The sequence below is a fragment of the Arvicanthis niloticus genome, chromosome 2 (assembly GCF_011762505.2).
Source record: "Arvicanthis niloticus isolate mArvNil1 chromosome 2, mArvNil1.pat.X, whole genome shotgun sequence".
NCBI lineage: Eukaryota > Metazoa > Chordata > Mammalia > Rodentia > Muridae > Arvicanthis > Arvicanthis niloticus.
In genome coordinates this window covers 101029263-101050838 of record NC_047659.1, presented here as the reverse complement: position 1 = coordinate 101050838, position 21576 = coordinate 101029263, and the positions used below count along the sequence as shown (strand labels likewise).

At 41.9% G+C, this 21576-nt stretch overlaps 1 protein-coding gene across 1 annotated transcript in view; it reads right to left on the bottom strand.

The window, feature by feature from the left end:
- Positions 1-8128: 8128 nt before the first annotated feature.
- Positions 8129-21576, bottom strand: part of Tmc2 (transmembrane channel like 2) — a 60680-nt gene continuing 47232 nt past the window's right edge. The window contains exons 16-19 of the mRNA XM_034495440.2: positions 17209-17334; positions 12759-12837; positions 11463-11580; positions 8129-8948 (exon numbers count right to left, since the gene is read on the bottom strand). Of these exons, the coding sequence (XP_034351331.1) occupies positions 8731-8948; positions 11463-11580; positions 12759-12837; positions 17209-17334 (541 nt within the window). The 3' untranslated portion in view covers positions 8129-8730. The remainder of the gene's footprint in view (positions 8949-11462; positions 11581-12758; positions 12838-17208; positions 17335-21576) is intronic.

Genomic DNA, 21576 nt, shown 5'->3' with positions numbered 1-21576 from the left:
GCGATGGTGGCGCACGCCTTTAATCCCAGCACTTGGGAGGCGGAGGCAGGCGGATTTCAAGATGTTATTGTGTATGTGTGCTTGCTTCTCTGCAGGTGTGCATGGCACTGTGTGTGTAGATCAAGACTTTTGGGAGTTGGTTCTCTCCTACCACATGGGGTCCAGGGATTGAACTTGAGTCTTCAGGCTTGGTAAGAAGTGTCTTTACCCACTGAGCCACCTCATCAGCCCCACATTTCACATTTTTTAGAGTGGAATTACAAAATTAATCTGTTGAATACTTAGCTGTTGATTTCTTAAACATGACAAATAATTAGCATACATGGTCAAATGGATGATTCCAGAATATAATAGGAAATAGTAACGGCATAGCTCCATTATTTTTTTTAACTTAATCCTAAATCTTTATGTTTTTAGAGGTGCTTAACTATTAATGAGTTTCCAGTAAGAGGTTAGAATCTCTCAGTAGGTTACAGAGTTAATTTGGTAGTTCATGGGCAGTATTGAGTAAGCAGGATGTAGAGACTAGGAGATCATATGTCACAGAGTATGGAGAAATGATTGTAAATCTTTTTGTTTTAGCTGTACATACTTACATATATATGTACACATAGAAATCTCATATATTCACATATATGTAAACTATATGTATATATTTGTCTAAATTTAGAACATAAAAACTCTCGAGAGGTCTTTAGTGAGCAAAAAGAATCATGGAGTAAGTTGGCTGTAAATTGTCTCATGAAGCTGGCTTGGATAATGAGGTGGACTTGGATAGTCAAAGAAATGTGTATGTATTGCAACTAGGAAGCTACAAGTGCTTGGCAGGACATGGTGGAACACACCTTTAATTCTGGTACTTGGAAGGCAGAGACAGGCCTGAGCTACATAGAAATTCCAAGGCAGGCAAGGTTACCCAGTGAGACTGAAGAAAAGTAAGCTATAAATGCTTGTGATTAGATGAGGAAATACAGCACAAACAAGCAAAACAACAAGATATTCCTTTGGCTTCCTCACCTCCACCACTTCATTAAAATGCCACCCCTGGAGTTGAATGGTGACACACACCTTTAATCACAGCATTTGGGAGGCAGATGTCTCTAAATTCAAGGCTAGTTTGGTCTATATCCATAGCTCCAGGCCAATCAGGATTACATAGTACAGTAAGGTTTATAATTCTGAACCTAGCGGGCATCTGTAGATTGTGATTTCAGACACCATTTCTTCCTTTCCCTAGGGTTCTTTGATATATTGCTCTTGCCTAGGTTCAGACAGACTTTTCCTATTGAAGTAGACTTTTGTAAAGCTGTTGCTTTTGTCTCCAATTTATCCTTCCTGAATTTCTTTCTTTTCTTTTCTTTTTTTTTTTTAAGATTTACTTATTTTACTTATATGAGTACACTGTAGCTGTCTTCAGACACACCAGAAGGCATTGAATCCCATTACAGATGGTTGTGAGCCATCTTGTGGTTGCTGGGAATTGAACTCAGGACCTCTGGAAGAGCAATCAGTGCTCTTAACCACTGAGCCATCTCTCCAACCCCTGCTTCCTGAATATTTCTAAAGCAGAAATTCATGTTTTGCTTATGGTTGTTCATAGTGAACAAAGTAATAAGAGAATTATAGGCACTGATATCCCATAATCACCTGTGGTAGTTGTTCTCCAGAAAGGCCAATAATGATCCATGCTTCCTGATAACCAGGTCTATGGCCCCACAGACACAGGTAGATTGAGTCTGCCATTTCTGGACCTTTTGCATGCTTGTGGACTTTGAGTTGCTTCATAAGAAGTGAAGATTCATCTTGCTTTCTGGGTCATTTTTATTGTTGTAATATTATTATTTGGGACAAGCTCTTACTATTAAACTCTGGCTGGCTGGCCTGGAACTCATTACGTAGACCCATTGGCCTTAGCTCACAGAGATCCAATTGCCTCTGTCTCCTAATGCTGGGATTAAAGGTGCACACCACTACACCTAACTTCTTTTTAAAATTATTGAGTGCTTTAACAAAATGTGCAAGACCTTTGTAATATCTTTGTAATAGTTTTTTTTCTTTCCCGTGTTGTGATTTTTGGTGATGGAACCAGGGCCTCCAGGATACCAGGCAAGCACTCCCTCACTGGGCAGTCTCTCCAGCTCACTTTTTTGTTCATTTGTCAATAGCATACCATTTTATATAAGAATTTTCTAACATCAATTTTTACATACCCTCTGAAGTTCATTTTTAAAATGACTTCAATCATTCACTTACATGTATAAACAACACATTGTCTCTAAATACAATTAAGTTTCACATGGTGAGACAGTTACCAATACCATTCAACTTTCAGTGGTGGTAGGTAAATATTTACTTTCATTTTTAAATGATAGGAATTGGAAAATCCATTCAGATGGTAAATTTACTAATTGTTAGTATTTTCATCCTTTCCATTCTAAACAGTCTTGTTAAGAGTCCTTTCTCTTTAAAAAAAAAAAAAAAAGTAATTTGCCCCCTACAACCTGCAAAATCTATTCTATTTCTCCCTTCCAGGGAGATCCATGTGTCTCCCCAACTCCTGTCCCCTGAACTCTTTGTGTTACTTAGCCTCTCTAAGTCTGTGGATTGTAGCATGGTTATCCTTTATTTAATAGCTAATGTCCATTATAAGTGAGTACATTCCATGTTTGTCTTTCTGGGTCTGGGTTACCTCAATCAGGATAATTCTTTTTTAGTTCCATCCATCTGCCTGAAAATTTCATATGTTATTGTTTTTAATAGCTGAGTAGTATTCTGTTGTAAATGTACCAAAATGTATGTTTTTCACAAGTACATAAATGTGTGTAAGAATGTACATGGAGAAGCCAAACATCGATGTTGGATGTCTTCTTGTATGGTTCTCCATCTGATTTATTCCTGTCTGTCTGTCTGTCTATCTATCTATCTATCTATCTATCTATCTATCTATCTATCTAATCTATCTATTTATCTATCTATCACTTATTTGAGATAGGGTCTCACTATGTAGCTCTGACTGTCCTGGAACTGTCACTGGAACAGTGAGTTCCAGTGAGGCCTGTCTGGCTTGGAACATGTTATGTAAGCATTAAGCTCACCAGAGATATGCCTGCCCCTGCCTCCCAAATGCTGAGATTAAAAGTGTGTGCTACTAATCCAGGCTGTATCTTGGCAGCCCCATAGTTGTATTTATAAAGGGAAACACTTATATTAAAATTTATTAATAATAATAATTATTATTATTATTAAATCATTTTGAGACAGGGTCCCTATGTAGGCTCTCATTCTGTAAATCAGCCTGGCCTCAAACTCCTAGAGATCCACTTGTCTCTGTCTCTAGAATGCTAGGATAAAACCTGTGTGCTACTATACCTTAGTCAGTTTCCCTTACTGGCTAGCACATCAACTACTAGCATCAGTGTGATGGTTTGTGTATGCTCAGCCCAGGGAGTGTCACTCTTAGAAGGTGTGGCCCTGTTGGAGTAGGTGTGTCACTGTGGGTGTGGACTTTAAGACCCTCATCCTAGCTGCCTAGAAGTCAGTATTCTGCTAGCAGCCTGCAAATGAAGATGTAGAACTCTCAGCTCCTCCTGCACCATGCCTGCCTGGATGCTGCCATGCTCCTGCCTTAATGATAATTGATTGAACCCTGAACCCATAAGCCAGCCCTAATTAAATGTTGTCCTTTGTAAGACTTGCATTGGTCCTGGTGTCTATTCACAACACTAAAACCCTAAGACATTCAGTGAGTGTATAAGTCGGGGTGATAGTGGAAAACTGTCGTCCTCAATATTGAGCTGTAGAAACTGAGGCATAAGAATACTAAGTGATTGGGTTCCTTAAGAGTGATGGGAGCAAGGCCTGCCTCATTCTGCACCTTTCTTCTTGACCTCCAGGACTCTTGGTTTACACAAGCCCTCCTCACTCCCAACCCACTAGTCAAACAAAGAGGCCTCTGCTGAGGGACCCATCCCATAGAGATAATGGGGCCTAAAGTTATCACTCCTCCCTAGGCCCCAAGGGCCAGGCAGAGTCTCAGGCTCAGATTGAGCGAGATGAGGCCCTGTGTATAAGTATATGTCTTTTTGTGTAAGAGACAAATACTTTTATCTGCCCACCAAAACTTATTAGTGATAGATGAACCCTGGTCCCCAGTTCTTGGTGTTCCTGCCATTGGGAGATGTACTCTGTTTCCACCCTTTGAATCTGGGTAGAGAATGCAGCAAAATGACATTGTTCGAGCCCCAGGGTTCAAAGCTGTGTCACGTCTACTCTCTGTAGGAACTCTGAGGCCATTTATAAGTGTAAACCCTGTTAGACAGTCAGGGTTAGGCAGAGACAGCAAGCCACTCCAGCCTGTACTTGTCAATTGCCACATGAGTTAAACTAGCCCAACTAGCCTCAGCTGAGGTGACAGGTTTTCCTTAACATCCCAGTACATAGTTTGTATAGTAACAAGGCACTCTAAGGGAAAAAGGGAGGTGGTCCTTGTCCTTGGAAGTTTAGAACTTGCTGTATCCTGATCCTACCACAGGTGGCACCAGAGTCAGAATTTTCCTTAGCTCTTCAAAGACTATTCCTGCTACACCAGCTTAGCCTGCTGGTACCCAAATGCACCTTCTGGGTGCTTGAAGGTGGCAGTGGCAGATAACCAAGAAGGCTACAACTGTAAGTCAAATGTAGATACAACCGTAGGTATAAGAGGAGACCTGGGGAGTCTGACAGGATGATCTCTCACAGCTGGATAGCCAGGATAGTGGTGCAGCCACCTTTGGAGTACCCATCACACTGGACTCTGATTCTGAGGTTGGTAATTGGGTGGGGCACACTGGTCCAGTTCCTTCTGAGTTATGTCTACAAAGCTCTACGTTTTGGCCAGGTCCACAGAGGCAGGATGGATACACTTAGCCCTGTGCTTTGGATAATGTTACCTGGGTAGCCATGCCCTACCCACAGCTCTGCTGCTAGCCCTCCTTCACAGGCTGTGATGCCTTCTGAGAATATGAAGTGCTAAAATGGAATATGCTGGAAAGTCACCCCTAAGAAAGCAGGGCAGATAGCCACCTTTATTTGTTTTGATAGTAATGTCCTTTGACTGCAAGCCCACATCACCTTAACATTTTTCTTTCACCCAATGTGTTCTTCCTCCACCTCCTTCTTTAGCTCACTCAAGTAGCTGTGAAGATTTACTAGACAGTGGAGGATAGAGAAATTGCTCAGTGGTTAGAGTTTTGGCTTCTCTACCAGAGAGGACTTGGATTTGAATCCCAGCAACCACATGGCAGCTAACAACTGTCTATAACTCCAATTCTGGGATATCTGATTCACTCCTCTGGACTCTTTGGGCACCAGACATGCATAAGGTGTATAAACATACATGCAGACAAAACACCCATGCAATACAAATAAAGCTTCAAAATAAAAGACTGGGTTTATACATTAAGTACTGCCAGTTTGAACTTTTAGCTCCTGAAAATGCCCACAATGACACAGGACTTTTTTTTTTCCCAAAATATCCTGTGTAGATCTCTCTAAGAAACAGTCAACCTTTCCTTTGTTCTACACATGTAACATAGTCCTCTCTGGCCTGTGCATGCTGTATTCCAGATTGCAATCCTAACCTTTGCTTATTAACAGACAGAATCCCCTTTACTGCAGATCTGCCTCCATAGTTTTGACTCTGAAACAGCTTTATGGAAGTTCACAGGGAGAATAACCATGGTCTCCTGCCAATACCCAGGAGGAATTAAGGGCTCCTGCTCATAGCCATGTGTGTGAACCATTATGGAATTGTGCTTTTCAGCTTCACTTGTTTGCAGTGCCTAGATTCTTCTCTCTCTCTCTCTCTCTCTCTCTCTCTCTCTCTCTCTCTCTCTCTGTCTCTCTCTCTGTTTCTCTCTGTCTCTCTGTCTCTCTCTCTCTCTGTGTGCGCATGCACGCATGAGCTGCACATGTATGAAGATATTCCTTCATCAACCTGGGTATTCTAACTCAGGAGTTGTCTCCCCCTTCTTCCTTCCCCCTCTCCCCATTCTGCAAATACAAGCACATATTCAGTGTATATACATGATGTGGAAATCCATATCCAGTGCCTTCCTCTATCCAGCTCTACAGAATTATGGACTCTGGAGCTCACTGTTTGAACTAGACTGGCCAGTCAACAAGTCCCTAGGGTCTGTCTGTGTCCACATCCCCTTGCCTGTAAGCACTTGAGTTACAGATGCAGGCTACTGCTTCTGACTTTTCCGTGGGTTCTAGGGCTCAAACTCAGGTTCCCATACTTTCACTGTCAGCGCTTTACTGATTAAGCTATCTCCCCAGATCACCCCCAAATTCTTGACCCATAGACACTATTCAATATAACAAATATTTAATATACTTTACTTACTTTCCTTTTGGATTTTTGAGACAGGTTCTCGTGATATAGCCTTGCTTGGCTGGTCTGAAATTCACTTTGCAAACTAGATTGGCATTGAGCTTGATGCAAACCTCTTGTCTCTGCCTCTCAAGTGCCCAGAATTATAGGCATGTGTCACTATGCCCAACCCATTTTAAGGCATCAGTTTAAGAGCTTGCTTAGTATATAGCAATAGACAGAAAATATATTTCTTTACATAAAATTATGTTTCCTCAAAACAGGTGATTTATTTGGTTTGTAATAGCCGCGTATGTGTACTGTTAACTGTCAGATGCCCAACAGTAACAGGCTGATGGCTCAAGAGGTACCTCCACTTGTTCTCGTTTCTGAGTTGGCATTATGCAGGCTAGATGATACTGACAACATGACATGGAAGCTGCTGTGGCCTTTGCTGGCTGGTGTGGCTTAGCTTGCCTGAATTCCTGTGTTGATATCTTAGGTAAGCTTACAGCCAGAATGTTTGTCCCCAGATGGCAGTGTGTGACTTGAAGGCAGTGTCAGATCTGGAGGCTCACTGGGAGTTCATGGAAGTCTTCATTTTGTTAGGATGGTGTGTGAGATGGTTTGTATATGCCCCGCCCAGGGAGTGGCTTGATTAGAAGGTGTGGCCGTGTTGGAGTAAGTGTGTCACTGTGGGTGTGGGCTCTAAGACCCTCATCCTTGCTGCCTGGAAGTCTATTCTGCTAGGAGCCTTCAGATGAAGATGTAGAACTCTCAACTCTGCCTGCACCATGACTGCCTAGATGCTGCCATGCTCCTGCTTTGATGATTATGGACTGAACCTCTGAACCTGTAAGCCAGCCCCAATTAAATGTTGTCCTTATAAAAGTTGCCTTGGTGATGGTATCTGTTCGCAGCAGTAAAACCCTAGCTAAGACAGATGGACTGAGGTGAAGTAACTACCCTGTTTCTCCTGCTCATATGCCTTCATTTCCATTCCATTGTAGCTTATGTGTGAAATTCAGTTTGAGAACTGTGTTAATTGTATGAGTAGCTGTGAAATCTTCTCACTACCAGGACTTTGCCTGATGTTCAGTATGTGTGTGTGTGTGTGCATGTGCATGTGCGAGTGTATGTGCGTGAGATACCTTTGAGGGCTCCTGAGGACTCAGGTAATAGCTACAAACTGTAGCTGGCTAAAAGAGTACTCCCTTCAGAATACCCAGACGTGGGGTGAGATGCTCCCTTGGCCTGAAGCTTTGCTGCTCACCTGTGTCTGGGAATATAGAGGAAAATACTGTCTTTCTTACACTTGGGGTTTCTAGAGAATCAAGACTTCTTCTACCTTGCCAAACCTTTGGCTTCTCCTAAACCTCTCTTCAAACCTTTGCTCCTTCCTAAACTCAGTTCCTCTTCTTATGGATCACAGAATAGACAGTGTTCCTCTGTGGATTTTTATGTACCACCACCAACTATAACTTCTAGGCTTTTCTTCTTTCAGACATTTGATTCAGGTAGAACCATGGGATAGAAGGAGTCATCTGTTCCTTTCAAAGCAGACAAGCATAGGGAATAGTGCAAAGCCTTCTTAACAGTCTGGCTTCCCTCACTTACACCTACTAGGAGACATTTTGCAGAGAATTACCATCTTCAAGGACACTTATACAAGAATCAGATTAATTCCTTTTAGAATTTGATGCATGAAAAAGACTTTCCTGCCCTGAGCAATCTTCAAGTTTTCTTCAGTTGGGTCAGAAGAACCATGTTGCCTGTGTGTTTCTTTGTCTTGTTGCTAGGAGGCTCCAATGCAGTCTCTGTGTTTGATTGGCATCAGCTTCCCAGGCTGGGTGCTGGGTGTTGTGGATCTTCCTGTTGGGCGGACTCTGGCTAATCCATCTCTGTTTTCCTTTGCTTGGACATGCCATTTGAACCACATAGCCTCTTTTAGATGGGGCTGATGTAAGATCTGTAGGCTCTTCTACACCATAGTTTTGCTCAGAGGGGTTGTAGAAACTGAGTCCTAACATATACACCATGGAAAAAGTCCACACAGGGAATCCTGGCCTTATTCCTGTCTCCCCAAGTCTGGAGCCAAGGGAAACCACTAGTGTGTGAGGTCCAAGGTTTCCTGAACAAGATATTGGGAGGGCCAGTTAGTTCAGACAGGGTTTTAGCTCCTCCCACTCCCCAAATCAGGGAAGCCATTGCTCTTCCCTTTAGGTAGTAATCAAGGTCTAGAAGCAAGGATTAAAGTTCATATGTTACATGTGTCATAGGGAAACATGTATGTGTGTGAGACAAGAAGGGAAGAGATATGTAAAACAGTAGAGCCCGAGAATCAAGCCCAGGACTGGGACACCCATGGATGCCAGCCATCAGTTGTGAGGCTTCTGGGTTCTCTTTCCAGAAGGTGACCTGCCTGTGTAAGTCTGAGACTGGAGTTGGCCAGAATCTTGTCTGACTCTTGGTGGCTGAGACCCAACATGGTGCCAGGAGGTAGACTGTGAGGCCCCACCATCAGTACTGGAGGTGCGGGGGCCCTGTGCCTTCTTGTCCAGGGTCTGGATTTGGCTAGGAGAGTAAGATGTGGGCTCTGGAAAAGAGAGACAAGGATAAAGATGTAGAAGATTTTGTCTGTGTTCCAGTTGGAGCTTTCTAGGCTGCTCTGCTATGTATGTAGATCCTAGTCCCATTTGGAGCTGTCAGATTGCCCTTGGGGTCTGGTATGTACTTGAATAAGAAGACCTTTGTTTGCTGGCTGGGGAACTAGAATTTGAACTCTGGCCTTAAGCTAGAGGTTTTTTGTTTGGGTTTTAGATTTATTTTAAATAGATAAATGTTATTTATTTATTTATTTATTTATTTATTTATTTATGTGTGTGAATGTATGTCAGGTATGTGCAGGTGTCTCTGGAGGACAGAAGTCATCAGATCCCCTGGAGCTGGAGTTACAGGGGTTATGAGCTACCCAGTGTGTGTGTCAGGGAAACCTGTGGCCTCTGGAAGATCAGCAAGAATTCTTAACTGCCGAGCCACCCCTCCAGCCCCAAGGGTAGAGTTTTATTCTAGGTTTTCCAGAGTAAAAATTGGGACAGTAGTAACAGCAGCCTCAGTCTCAGGGTGATGGCCAGGTCAAATCTGATGATGGAAGGGAAGAGAGTATATAACCCCCTAGAAAATGGCCTCATTTACAGCTCTTTCACTTACATATCTTCTCCTTCCTCCTTGTCCCAAGATGGAGACATGCTCCTTCCTAAACTCAGTTCCTCTTCTTATGGATCACAGAATAGACAGTGTTCCTCTGTGGATTTTTATGTACCACCACCAACTATAACTTCTAGGCTTTTCTTCTTTCAGACATTTGATACAGGTAGAACCATGGGATAGAAGGAGTCATCTGTTCCTTTCAAAGCAGACAAGCATAGGGGATAGTGTAGTATCCTGGGGTCCTATTTAGTTTTGTGTTAAAACACACCATATCCTCTCTTATAATAATGCATTTGGCAGCTTGGCTCCATTACCTGAATGTACTATTAACATTGCTTCTTTGAACAATATAGCAACCTCAGAACCCCCTCTCTGAACAATAGTATACATTTTCTGCCCCTAACAACAATTACATTTAGACAGCTTCTGTTCAAGTGTATTCCCAATCTATCTGGGTATGATGAATGGAAGAGCTGAGTCATTCTGAACTTGTTTTAGGCACATGCACCGTAAGGCAAATATTCGAAGTAGAAAAATGAACGTGTGACTTAATCTATGAATACAACAAGAATCCATCAAACTATGCCTCTTGGTAACCAGCCACTACTTCCCCACAAAGTGAGACTCCAGATGTATGCCAGGGCTACAGACTATCTTCCCGAATGTCCTCTGCTGTCAGTCTTTATCTACAGTGTCCTCTTCTGATTGGTACTGTTGCTTCACTCCCAATAAAGCTCTCTTATCACTCTAGTAAAGCTGTGTGAGCCCTTATCTCCAGTTCCTTTGGACAAGAGGCTCAGCACCTCAAATGCCTAGCCTTAGCTCTGTGCACCTATAACATCCCCTGTACTTGTGCTCACTAGGTGGAAATGCCCCCATTTGGATTTTACATTGAATGAGATGTAATGAGATATTTTGGATCTGTTGGTCATAGCAGATAGTATTATTCTGGTCAATGCTTAAAAATAATGGTGAAGAATATGTGAAATGCAACTACTAATAAATTGGAACACATAGGAAAATTCTTAAATTATTGACTAATAATCTATGCTGCATCTTGTACAGTTCTCTCATCTTAGGTCAACACTGTGGCATATTGGCACCCTGTAAAACAGAGGTGCTCCCGAGACAACGAGATAACCTCAGACATAGTCTTTCTTTGAATCCTGCCATTTCCTCTCTCCAACATCAGCCTGATCTATCTGTGATCACTCTTTAGAGATCTGAGACCCTTCTGGAAAAGACTTTTTACCCTCTCCTACCAGCTTATTCTATGTGGTATGTCTCTTTGAAAGTTATTATTATTATTATTATTATTATTATTATTATTATTATTACTATTATTTTCCCAAGACAGGATTTGTCTGTGTAGTCCTGGCTGTCCTGGAACTCATTCTGTAGACCAGGCTAGCCTTGAACTCACAGAGATCTGCCTGCCTCTGCTTGGGAGTGCAGGATTAAAGGTACATCACTGCCTGGCAGAAGTTTTTATTATTATTTATATATGAGTGCTTTCCCTGCATGTATGTTTGTGGGCCGTGTGTGTAGTGCTCAGAGATGCCAGAAGATAGCGTTGGACTGTGAGCTGCCGTATGTGTGCTGGAAGTAGAACCTGATCCTTTGGGAGCAGCCAGCACCCTTAACTTCTGAGCTACCACTCTGGCTCTAGCATGTCTCTTTATAGCATGTCTCTTTATGCCTCTAGCAAGTATTTGTTAGTTTACTCTGTGCACCAGGGTTCCATTGAGCACTTTACACGGTCTGCTTTCATCATCACCATCCCAGGACGTAGGTGCTTCATACTGCTAACTAATTACCAGTATCCTTATCTCAAACCCAGCTCAGTCCAAGTTCACATCAGATATTCTTTACAACTTCTATGTGGACTTGGAAAAAATACCTTCTTTAGTAAGATGTAGCTGGGTGGCATTTTTGGAGCTGTTCTTAGTTGTGTCCTCTGAATATGTGACTATGGCTTTTCCCTTGATGGATTTATGGTTCTTCTCAACTTCACGGAGCTAGGGGGGAAAAAAGGAATCATATATGTCAGCAAAGGGTATGGGTATCTGATGCTTAGAGCTCTGGATCATGAGAGGTGAGGTAGGACCATGTTTATAGTTCTTGCTGACTGCCTTCAACTGCCTGTTATTGGTTCTACACCTAACTGGAGAGTGTAGTGTGTAGCTCCGGTTTCACACAGCACTTGAAGGAATGCCTATCCTTTACTTCAGTGTTCTCCTGTATCTGGGCAGAAGGAGGTGTGCGTGGGGAACTGGCAGTAAGATATATAAAGTTAGTTCCAGAAGCGTGACAGGAAATGAGAATGGCAGGACTTAGAGATTGTTAAGAGTTTGTCTATGCGTGCATGTGTATGTGTGTGTGTGTATGGTATATGTGTGTGAGTATGTTTGTGTATGTGTGGGTGTATATGTAACTCAGAGATTATTAGAATTAGTGTGTGTGTATGAGTGTGTATGAATGTGTATGTGTTTGTGTCTCTGTGTATATATATGTGTAAGTGTATGTATGAGTGTGTGTTTGTGAGTGTATGTATGTGTATGTGTGAGCGTGTATGACGTATATATGTGTGTGTGTCTGTGTGTATATGTATGTACATATGGGTGATGTATCTCTGTGTGTATGCGCGTGTGTTTGTCTAGAGAGAACAGTCTGAGTATCAGTTGGATATCACCAGCTAGGATACCAGAGTATCAGTTGAGAGAAGCTGCCTGTTTATCAAGGAAACTGAGGAGACATCTTAGGGTAAGGATCAGTAATATTTGTTCGGTCATTTCTTTTAGTACATATACTATTAAGGGCTCTTTGTGTGTGTGTGTGTGTGTGTGTGTGTGTGTGTGTGTGCAAATGCGTGAGTGCTAGTGACTGACTCTAAGCCTTGTGAATATTAAGCACTTTCTCTACCACTAAGCTGTACCATCAGCTTTTCAAATATTTTCATACTGTATATGCATGCTGTTGAACCCTACAGGATGCTTCCTGTAGTGTAGGCACTTTGGGATTTGACTTATGAGGAAAGCATTGAAAGAACACAACTGATGTCACAGAGCAAATCATTGAGAAACAAGAACTTTGTTAGGGATGTAGCTCCCAAGAGACTCACAGAACAAGGTCAGGGATGTAGCTCCCGAGAGACTAACAAGAACACAGTTAGGCATGCTGCTCCTGAGAGACTCACCACTTGGATCTTCTTTCGAAGCTGGGCATTAGCTCTGGAAAGACTTTTTGAAACGGAGTTCAGGTAGTAGATGGCCAGACTAAAAGAGAAAAAGCATACATCCTATGGTCCTGGGATATTAGAAAATAACAGAAACTGAGTGTTTTTCCTAGGATTTCTGAAATACCAAACCTTTGTCTTTAGCAGAGTAGAGCTGATCCTACCATCCCAGGTTCTAGACTCCATTTTATTGAGTGTGGGTATAACATACCATCTACCAAAGTTAAATCAAGATCGACTAAGCAATTTAGACAGATCTGTAACTCCTAATGATAGAGAAGCAGTCATTTAAAGTCTCCTGGCCAAAAAAAAGCACAAGGCTAGATGGTTTTTAGAATAGAATTCTGTTGGACTATCAAAGAAGAGTTAATTGAAATACCCCTCAAATTATTCCTCAAAACAGAAACAGAATTCTTTTTATGAGACCACAGTTATCCTGATACCTAACCCACATAAAGAACCAACAAAGAAAAGTACAGACCTGTTGAGAGCCAACTCCTAGCAGAAAGTGGCTATCATCTTTGCAGCCATCTTGAGCTATATACCCTGACAAGAGACTTGTTTTTCAACAGTCCACAACAGCTGAGCACATGCTGATAAACATCTTATTTTTCTCACATATCTTGTTTTGTTGTTTAATGCCCCCAGCTGCAAGGTGCACGTGGTAAAGTGTCTTCAGCTGTGCTCTCCTGCTTGTGCCTATAAATACCCAGGATTTTCTTTCAATAAACGGGACTTGATCAGACTCTCTGTCTTGTCTCCATTCTTCACATCTCTTGCCCCTTTATCCCCATTCCCTCTCTTGTTAGACCCTGTTGACTGACCCACGGACCAGAGCACTTGGCCTCCAAACCTGGGGCAGCATGGAGCAGCGTGAGCCAGGACACAGACCAATTTCTCATATGAACTTAGTTGCAAAAATTCACAATCAATACTTGTAAATAAAATACTTGTAAACAAAAATCAAAGAACACATCAAAAAGATCAACCTTCATGACCAAATAGGCTTACTCAAAGATGCAGTAATGATTTAACATATGATTTTAACATATAAATCAATAAATGTAATCCACCATATAAACCACATGATCACCTTATTAGATGTAGAAAAGGCCTTTGAGAAAATTCAACACCCACTCATGATAAATTCCTGGAGAGATTCGGGATTCCAGGGACATACCTCAACAAATAAAACCAATTTACAGGAGGCCCCTAGTCAACAACTCAGATGGAGAGAAACTCAAAGAATTCCCACCAAAATAAGGAGCAAGATGAGGTTGTCTACTCTTTTCATACCTAGTCAATACAGTACCTGGAGTCTTAGCTAGAGCAATAAGACAACTGAAGGAGATCAGGGAATACAAACTGGAAGGGGAAAAGTCAAAGTACCTTTATTTGCAGACTACATAATAGTGACCCTAAAAACTCTACTGGGCAATTCCTACAGCCGATAAACACTTTCAGCAAAGTAGCAGTATATAAAATTCACACACAAACCCCAGTAGCTTTCCTATATACAAATGACAAATGGTCTAAGAAGAAATTAGGGAAATAGTACCTTTCACAATACCCTTGGATAATATAACATATTAAGGGGTCACTGTAACCAAGCAAGTGAAAGACTTGAATGATTAAAAACTTTAAGCCACTGAAGAAAGAAATTGAAGAAGACATCAGAAGATGGAAAGATCTCCTATGCTCATGGATCAGTAAGATAAATATAGTAAAAGCGGTCATCCTACCAAAGGCATTCTATAGATTCAATGCAATCTCCATCAAAACCTCAATGAAATTCTTCACAGAACTTGAAAGGACATTTTTCAACTTCATATGGAAACATAAAAAATGTTATAGGATAGCTAAAATGATCCTGAATAATAAAAGAATTGCCAGAGGTGCTACCATCCCCATTTCAAACTGTGCTACAGAGACAGTTAAAAAAAAAAAAAAAAAAAAACCCAGCAGGGTATTGCCACAAAAACAGACAAAGACACGAGAACAGACCAGTGAAATAGAATTGAAGACCTGGAAATAAGTCCAAACATGATTTTTAAATAAAGAAGGCAGAAACTCACACTGGAAAAAAGACAGCAAGTGGTGCTGGTCAAATTGTGAAAATGAGAAAACCGTGGGGAGCAAGCCAGTCAGAACATTGCTTGATGGTATGGCTCCAGTGAGTGGCCCTGCTTGAGATCCTCTCTGACTCCCTGCAATGATGGACATGGAGTCCTGTAAGCCAAACAAACACTCTCCCTTTAAAGGTGCTTTTGGCTATAATGTTTGTCATAGCAACAAAAAGCAAACTAATACAGCCCAGACATGAAGAGAGAATCTTTTATAAGCATCACTTTTTTGTTATGCTTATGACATGTTTGTTAATGAATAAGGGCAATTCACCCCAGCAACTCTGAGGAGACAGAAAAAAAGAAGACAAGGAGTGGAAACCAGCCACATAGCTGAACCTAAGAGAATAAAAGGGATAAAAAAGTAAGAGCAAGTCAGAGAACAAACTGAGGCTTATGGCCTAAGCATTTATTAATAAATAATTAGTCTCAGAGTCCTTATTCTGAGAATTCAGTGGCCAGGAGGAAAATTTGATCATTGTTTATACAGAGAGGTCAGGCTGAACTGCCCTCTGTTATTACTTTGTTGTTTCTCATATGAAGTACACAAGAGAAATGATTTTAAAGGAGGAAGGATTATGTTCATGATTTCAGAGACATCAGCCCACCTTGACAAAGAGGGTGTAAAGCAGCTTCATAACAGTGGATGGGGAGCAAAGAAAAGACAGCCAGGGCCTCAGACAAAATACAAACCCAAAGGATGCTTTTTCAGTGTCAGCCTGACCCAGTGTAGAACTGCCTAGGAGATGGTACAGCGTACCTCTGGTGTGAGTGAGGGTGATGTAGGTAGTGCCATCTGGTGAGCTGGGGTGAATGGGCTGAAGAAGGAAGAAAATGGCGAAGGCAAAGCACTGGGTCCCACTCCCCCTACTTCCTGGTCAGCTATGACAGGAACTGTTCTGTTATGTCTCTAAAACAGGAGCAAAGTGAACCTTTCTCCCTCTGGTTTATGCTGAGCATTGGGTGGCAGATTTCCTCTGAGGTGGAACAGCCCATCCAGCAGGAGACTGACTCAAGGCTGAGAGTGTCTACAGAGGTGAAACAGTTAGTTCTGCTGATGAACTGTTAAAACACAGGAAATAAACAACTCAAAAAAGCTTGAAGGTGACCCAGCACTCAGGAGCCAGAGGCAAGTGGATCTGTATGAATTCAAAATCATCTGGTCTACCCAGAAATCTCCAGGCCAGCCAACACTACAAACTCATATACTGGTTTTGTTGTTGTTGTTTATTTGTTATTGTTGTTGTTTTTAAACAAACAAATGAACTAGAAAGTCCCTGAGCAGACCAGATGAACTAGGCCTGCATCCCCAAGCTTCTAAGCAATAACAACTGCTGAGAGATGCTCAGTCAGAGAAGCTTAAAAGACGAAGAGACTGACAGCGTTGCCTGAAAAGAGACTTCAATCTGTTGATCTGCCTGCAGGCTGTACAGTGAGCTTCAGCTTTCCAGCTTTTGTCAACTGTCATCCATGCTTGGGTGTCTTTGAGTCACTTCTGTTTCTGTAAGTAGCCCAGAACTCCTACTCAGAATTACTCACTGGCTCACAGAGTTGAACTTTGATGCTGGTGAGATGTTTGTTCACAGTTTCCCAGGAATAGCGTCATGTAGCATTTGGTATTGTGGTCCCAGTGACCAGGTAGTAATATATCCAATAAACTACTTCTTCCAGCTAGCCCCAACTAAAGTTTCTAGATCTTCTCAAACATAGTGCCACCAGCTGGGGACCAGCGCTTCAACCATGGTCCTTAGAAGACACCACACATCCAAGCATAACAAACACACTCGCACTGTCAGTGCTCTGAGATCAGATTCCACAGCTCTTTGATATTTCCAATCAATCTGGTTGGTTGCAAATGCCTGAGACTCCTTACCCCTAGACAAGTAACTCTGAGCACATAGTTCTTTGGGTTTTCCAGAAAGATTTACAGCAGATTCATCTATGACAGAGGTAGCCATATCCCTCACCATCCCTACTCCCTGATAAACTACTTGCATTTGAATCTGTCTCAGGGTCTGCTTCTGGAAAATCCAGACTAAGAGAGGGAAATGGAGACCCCTGTCCAGAAAGCCTCAGCTACCGGGAGATGTTTCCATGAGGCAGAGCCAGGGTCCTGGGTAACTTACAGAATCAGTGGGATGGCTGGAATGATCAGGCCTGGATTGTCAAGGATAACTTATAGCATCAGTGGGATGGCTGGAATGATCAGGCCTGGATTGGCAAGGATAACTTACAACATCAGTAGGATGGCTGGAATGATCAGGCCTGGATTGTCAAGGATAACTTACAACATCAGTAGGATGGCTGGAATGATCAGGCCTGGATTGGCAAGGAATGCAAAGATCTTTCCCAGGAACTTAGGGAAATCATTTTCGATGGTCTCGTGGAGGACGTCATACATTCTGTTTTTCCCACTAGAGAGAGGAGAAGACACGTTATAGTATGTGCAAATCTCCTGTGGTACACACGTCCATGGTTCCAAAGCTGCCACTCACCACCGCTTTTCTGAGAGAGCCAGAGCTCTGCTCCAAATAGACTAAGAAAGAAGAGCCCACAAGATGCCACTCTGGTTGGAACAGGCGTCTGGGCTGTCTGCAGGGCACATACTAGCTTCCTGCTCTCAATGCCTCACAAACTTGCAAACTAAACTGCTCTTTAGTTTGACACCTTTCTTTGGCAAGAAAATAATAGATTTCCTCATATGTTCTCCTTTCCTTTAAGGATAGCTCTTGCTATGTTGCTTGGTCTATTCCTGGTCTCCTGGGATTAAGTGATACTTCCACTTCAGCCTCCAAGTGGCTGGCACTGTAGGCATAGGTCTCTGTGTCAGGCCTTTGCATGTATTCTACCAGGAGAAAATTGTCTGTGATTTAGTTATAAGACAAACACTGAGTCTTCTGGGCTCATTGACCTGGAAGCAGTTTTTCTAAAGTTAATGTGGTGGAAACATCACAGTGATTCTAAAACACACCTACAATTAGTCTTCTAACTAGGAATCTGGATTGTCCCAAGATGGGGTTCTGCACTATTAATAGTAGATTCATTTTTCTTCTAATTGTTTAGAATTATTGTGAAGATCGGCTCCTAAAACGCTCTCCAGTGACACCTAGATACTGGTGGCTATTGAATGTTAATTAATTTTGGTGCTTATGAAGTAGATTTAGGAGACTGAAGATTCTGGTTCAAATTCTTTTTTCTGTAGAATACTATGATCTGCCTGCCTGTCTCTTTGTCTATCTGTCTATCCATTCATTGTCCATCTATCCATCTATCTCCTGGTCTATCAATCTATCATCTGTCTTCTATCAATCATCTATCCATCCCTCTGTCTGTCATCATCTGTCTTCTTTTCCTGCATGTATGTAACACAGGCATGTGTGTGCCTGTGCATATAGAGAGGTCTGAGTTGATGTCTGGAGTCTTTCACAATTGTTCTTCCACTTATTCAGACAGGGTCTTTCAAACCTAGAGCTAGCCAATATGGCGAGTCTATTAGCCAGCTTTCCCTGAGAATCTTTCAGAGGCTGGGATTCTAGGGAAAGCCATGCCTATGCAATTCTCATGGTTCTGGGGACTTGGGTTGTGTAACAAACACTTTAAAGGCCAAGGCATCTCCACATTCTTTTTATGACTACATTTATATCTTGCTTCTCTCCTGCCTTGCTTCTTTCCACTAGAGTTGTACTTTCAAATGTGACTATTAAAATAATATAAGAATTAAAGTGAAAATTTGCCTGTTAGATTAATATTTCAAGTGTCCGTCCACAGTCTTGTATCAGGAAGACTGAATTAGGAGAGTGGATATGGGGTTGTCTTCATCACTACAGACCTTCTACTGCATGTGCAGAGCTTCGACCTCTGGGGATGCTACTGACATTTTCTTTTCTCTAATTCCCACATCTCTCTATAGGTAATAAGGTACAATGCTAATACAGTTAGAGCGGAACAGGTGAAGTCAGCAGGCACTGAGGATAGCACTGCCAAGCTGCAGGTACCGAGGATAGCACTGCCAAGCTGCAGGTACTGAGGATAGCACTGCCAAGCTGCAGGTACTAAGGATAGCACTGCCAAGCTGCAGGTACTGAGGATAGCACTGCCAAGCTGTGTCAGAGAGTCTGGTAGTCAGCAGATTTAGTTTTCTCTGTGCAAAGATCAGATTGACATATAATGCCTCAGGGACAAATCAGCTTGTCACCTGTAAGCTAAAATGGTTTTCTTTCTTTTTTCTTTTTACATTTTTAAGTAGTTGAAAAAAAATCAAGTATAATATCTTGTGACATATAAAAAGTGAAGTGTGATTTCTTTTCTTCCTTTTTTTTTTTTTTTTACACATTCACATTTTGCTGTTTATAAACTTTTGCTGGAAGACAGCCATGCTCATTCATTGGTGCAGTATGTATGGCTGAGCTATAATGACATATATATCATATATGTATATATAATGTATATACAATGGTGTGTGTGTGTGTGTGTTGTCCTATAATGGCAGAGCTGAGCAGTTGAAGCAGAGACTATGTGTAGATATTTCATTGCTTGGCACTACTGTGTTTCATGCCAGTAATCCAAGCATCTGGGATGCTGAGGCAGGAGGATCATGCAGACCTTGTCTAAGTAGGCAGACATTCTGTCTTAAAAACCAATCTTACTCATGCATACTACCATGTCATAACATTTGGTAGTTTTATATTTTTTATTATTAGTACATGTCATATAGAAATAATAAAAAAGATAACTTCAAATATCACATTTTAAAGTCAAGCTGATTGTGATTATTTTGTCTTTGAAGTGTTAGTGTGGTGGCTGCTATGACAAATCATCACTGGAGGATTAACATAATATACTTGGGCTATTTTACAGCTCAGGAGAGAAGTCTGAAATGGTTTCATTGGGTTAACCTAAGATGTTGGCAGAGCCACAATCCCCTGAGGGCCACAGAGGAGTGCATTCTTTGCATCCCTTGGCTCAAGTCCCTTTCCTTCATCTATAAAGCCAGGGATTGTCAAATCTTTCTCTGCTTTCACAGTCACCTTGCTTTCTGTTTTTATTTGATGGAGTCTCCTTCTTATGGAGGGAGCTAACTGTGGTGAGCTGCTGTCATTCATGGTAGAAATTAAAAAACTCAGGTGATAGAAGATGCTGGCAAGGATGTGGAGAAAGAGAAACACTCCTCCATTGTTGGTGGGATTGCAAGCTGGTACAACCACTCTGGAAATCAGTCTGGTGGTTCCTCAGAAAATTGGAAATGGTTCTGCCAGAAGACCCAGCTATACCACTCTTGGGTATATACACAAAAGATGCTTTAACATGTGATAAGGACACATGCTCCACTATGTTCATAGTAGCCTTATTTATAATAGCCAGAATCTGGAAACCCAGATATCCTTCTACAGAGGAATGGATACAGAAAATGTGGTGCATTTACACAATGGAGTACTACTCAGCTATTAAAAACAATGACTTCATGAAATTTTTAGGTAAATAGATGGAACTAGAAAATGTTATCCTGAGTGAGGTAACCCAGTCACAAAAGAACACACATGGTATGTAGTCACTGACAAGTGGATATTAGCCCCAAAGCTCTGAATACCCTAGATACAATTCACAGACCACATGAAGTTGGAAGACCTTCCTTCAAGAAGAAGGAAGACAAAAGTGTAGATGCTTCAGTTCTTCTTAGAATGGGGAACAAAATACTCAAGAAAGGAAATATGGAGACAAAGTGTGTAGCAGAGACCGAAGGAAAGGCCATTTAGAGACTGCCCCACCTGGGGATCCATCTTACAACAATATCAACCAACCAGATCCTCCAGAGACCCCAGGGACTAAACCACCAACCAAAGAGTACACATGGAGGGACCCATGGCTCCAGCTGCATATGTAGCAGAGGATAGCCTTTTTGGGCATCAGTGGGAGGAGAGTCCCTTGGTCCTGTGAAAGCTGATGCCCCAGTGTAGGGGAATGCCAGGGTGGGGATGGGAGTGGGTGGGTGGCACTTTCATAGAAGGGGGGGGGTTTCTGGAGGGGAAACTAGGAAAGGGGATAACATGTGAAATGTAAATAAATAAAAAAATATCCAATAAAAGAAAAAAAAATTAAGGCAGAAGCAGATGCATTAAGAAGAGGCAACACAGGGACAGACTTGATTTAAAACAGCTTACTCTTACATTAACTAATCCAGGCCCATGATGTTTACTGTCGCTATTAACTGGAATGCTAAGTGCAGGCCCCCAAGACCTGGTTGTCCCAGAGACCAGAGTCCACACTAGACTCAAGTAACACTAAGTGGCCTTGCCCCCAAGTTATTTCTGATTGGTGAATAAAGATGCCAACAGCTAATAGCTGGGCAGAAGAGACATGGGCAGGGTTTAGGGTTCCCAGGCTTGGGGTCAGAGGAGAACCATGAGGGGGAGAAGAAGGAATAGAGGAGGAAGCCTTCATGGGTTAGGTGAATTATGAAATAGCAGCCATGGGGGTTGGCTAATTGGAGTTAAGAGCAGCCCAGATGAAACATGGCAAATTATATAATGGGCTTATTGACTGGGAAACAGACATGATAGCATAGAGGATAGATATCTGCCCAGCTCTTGTGCTGATTAAGGCTTTTCGTAAATATAAAGCTTGTATGTGTGTCTTTTACTCAGGAACTAAATGGTTAA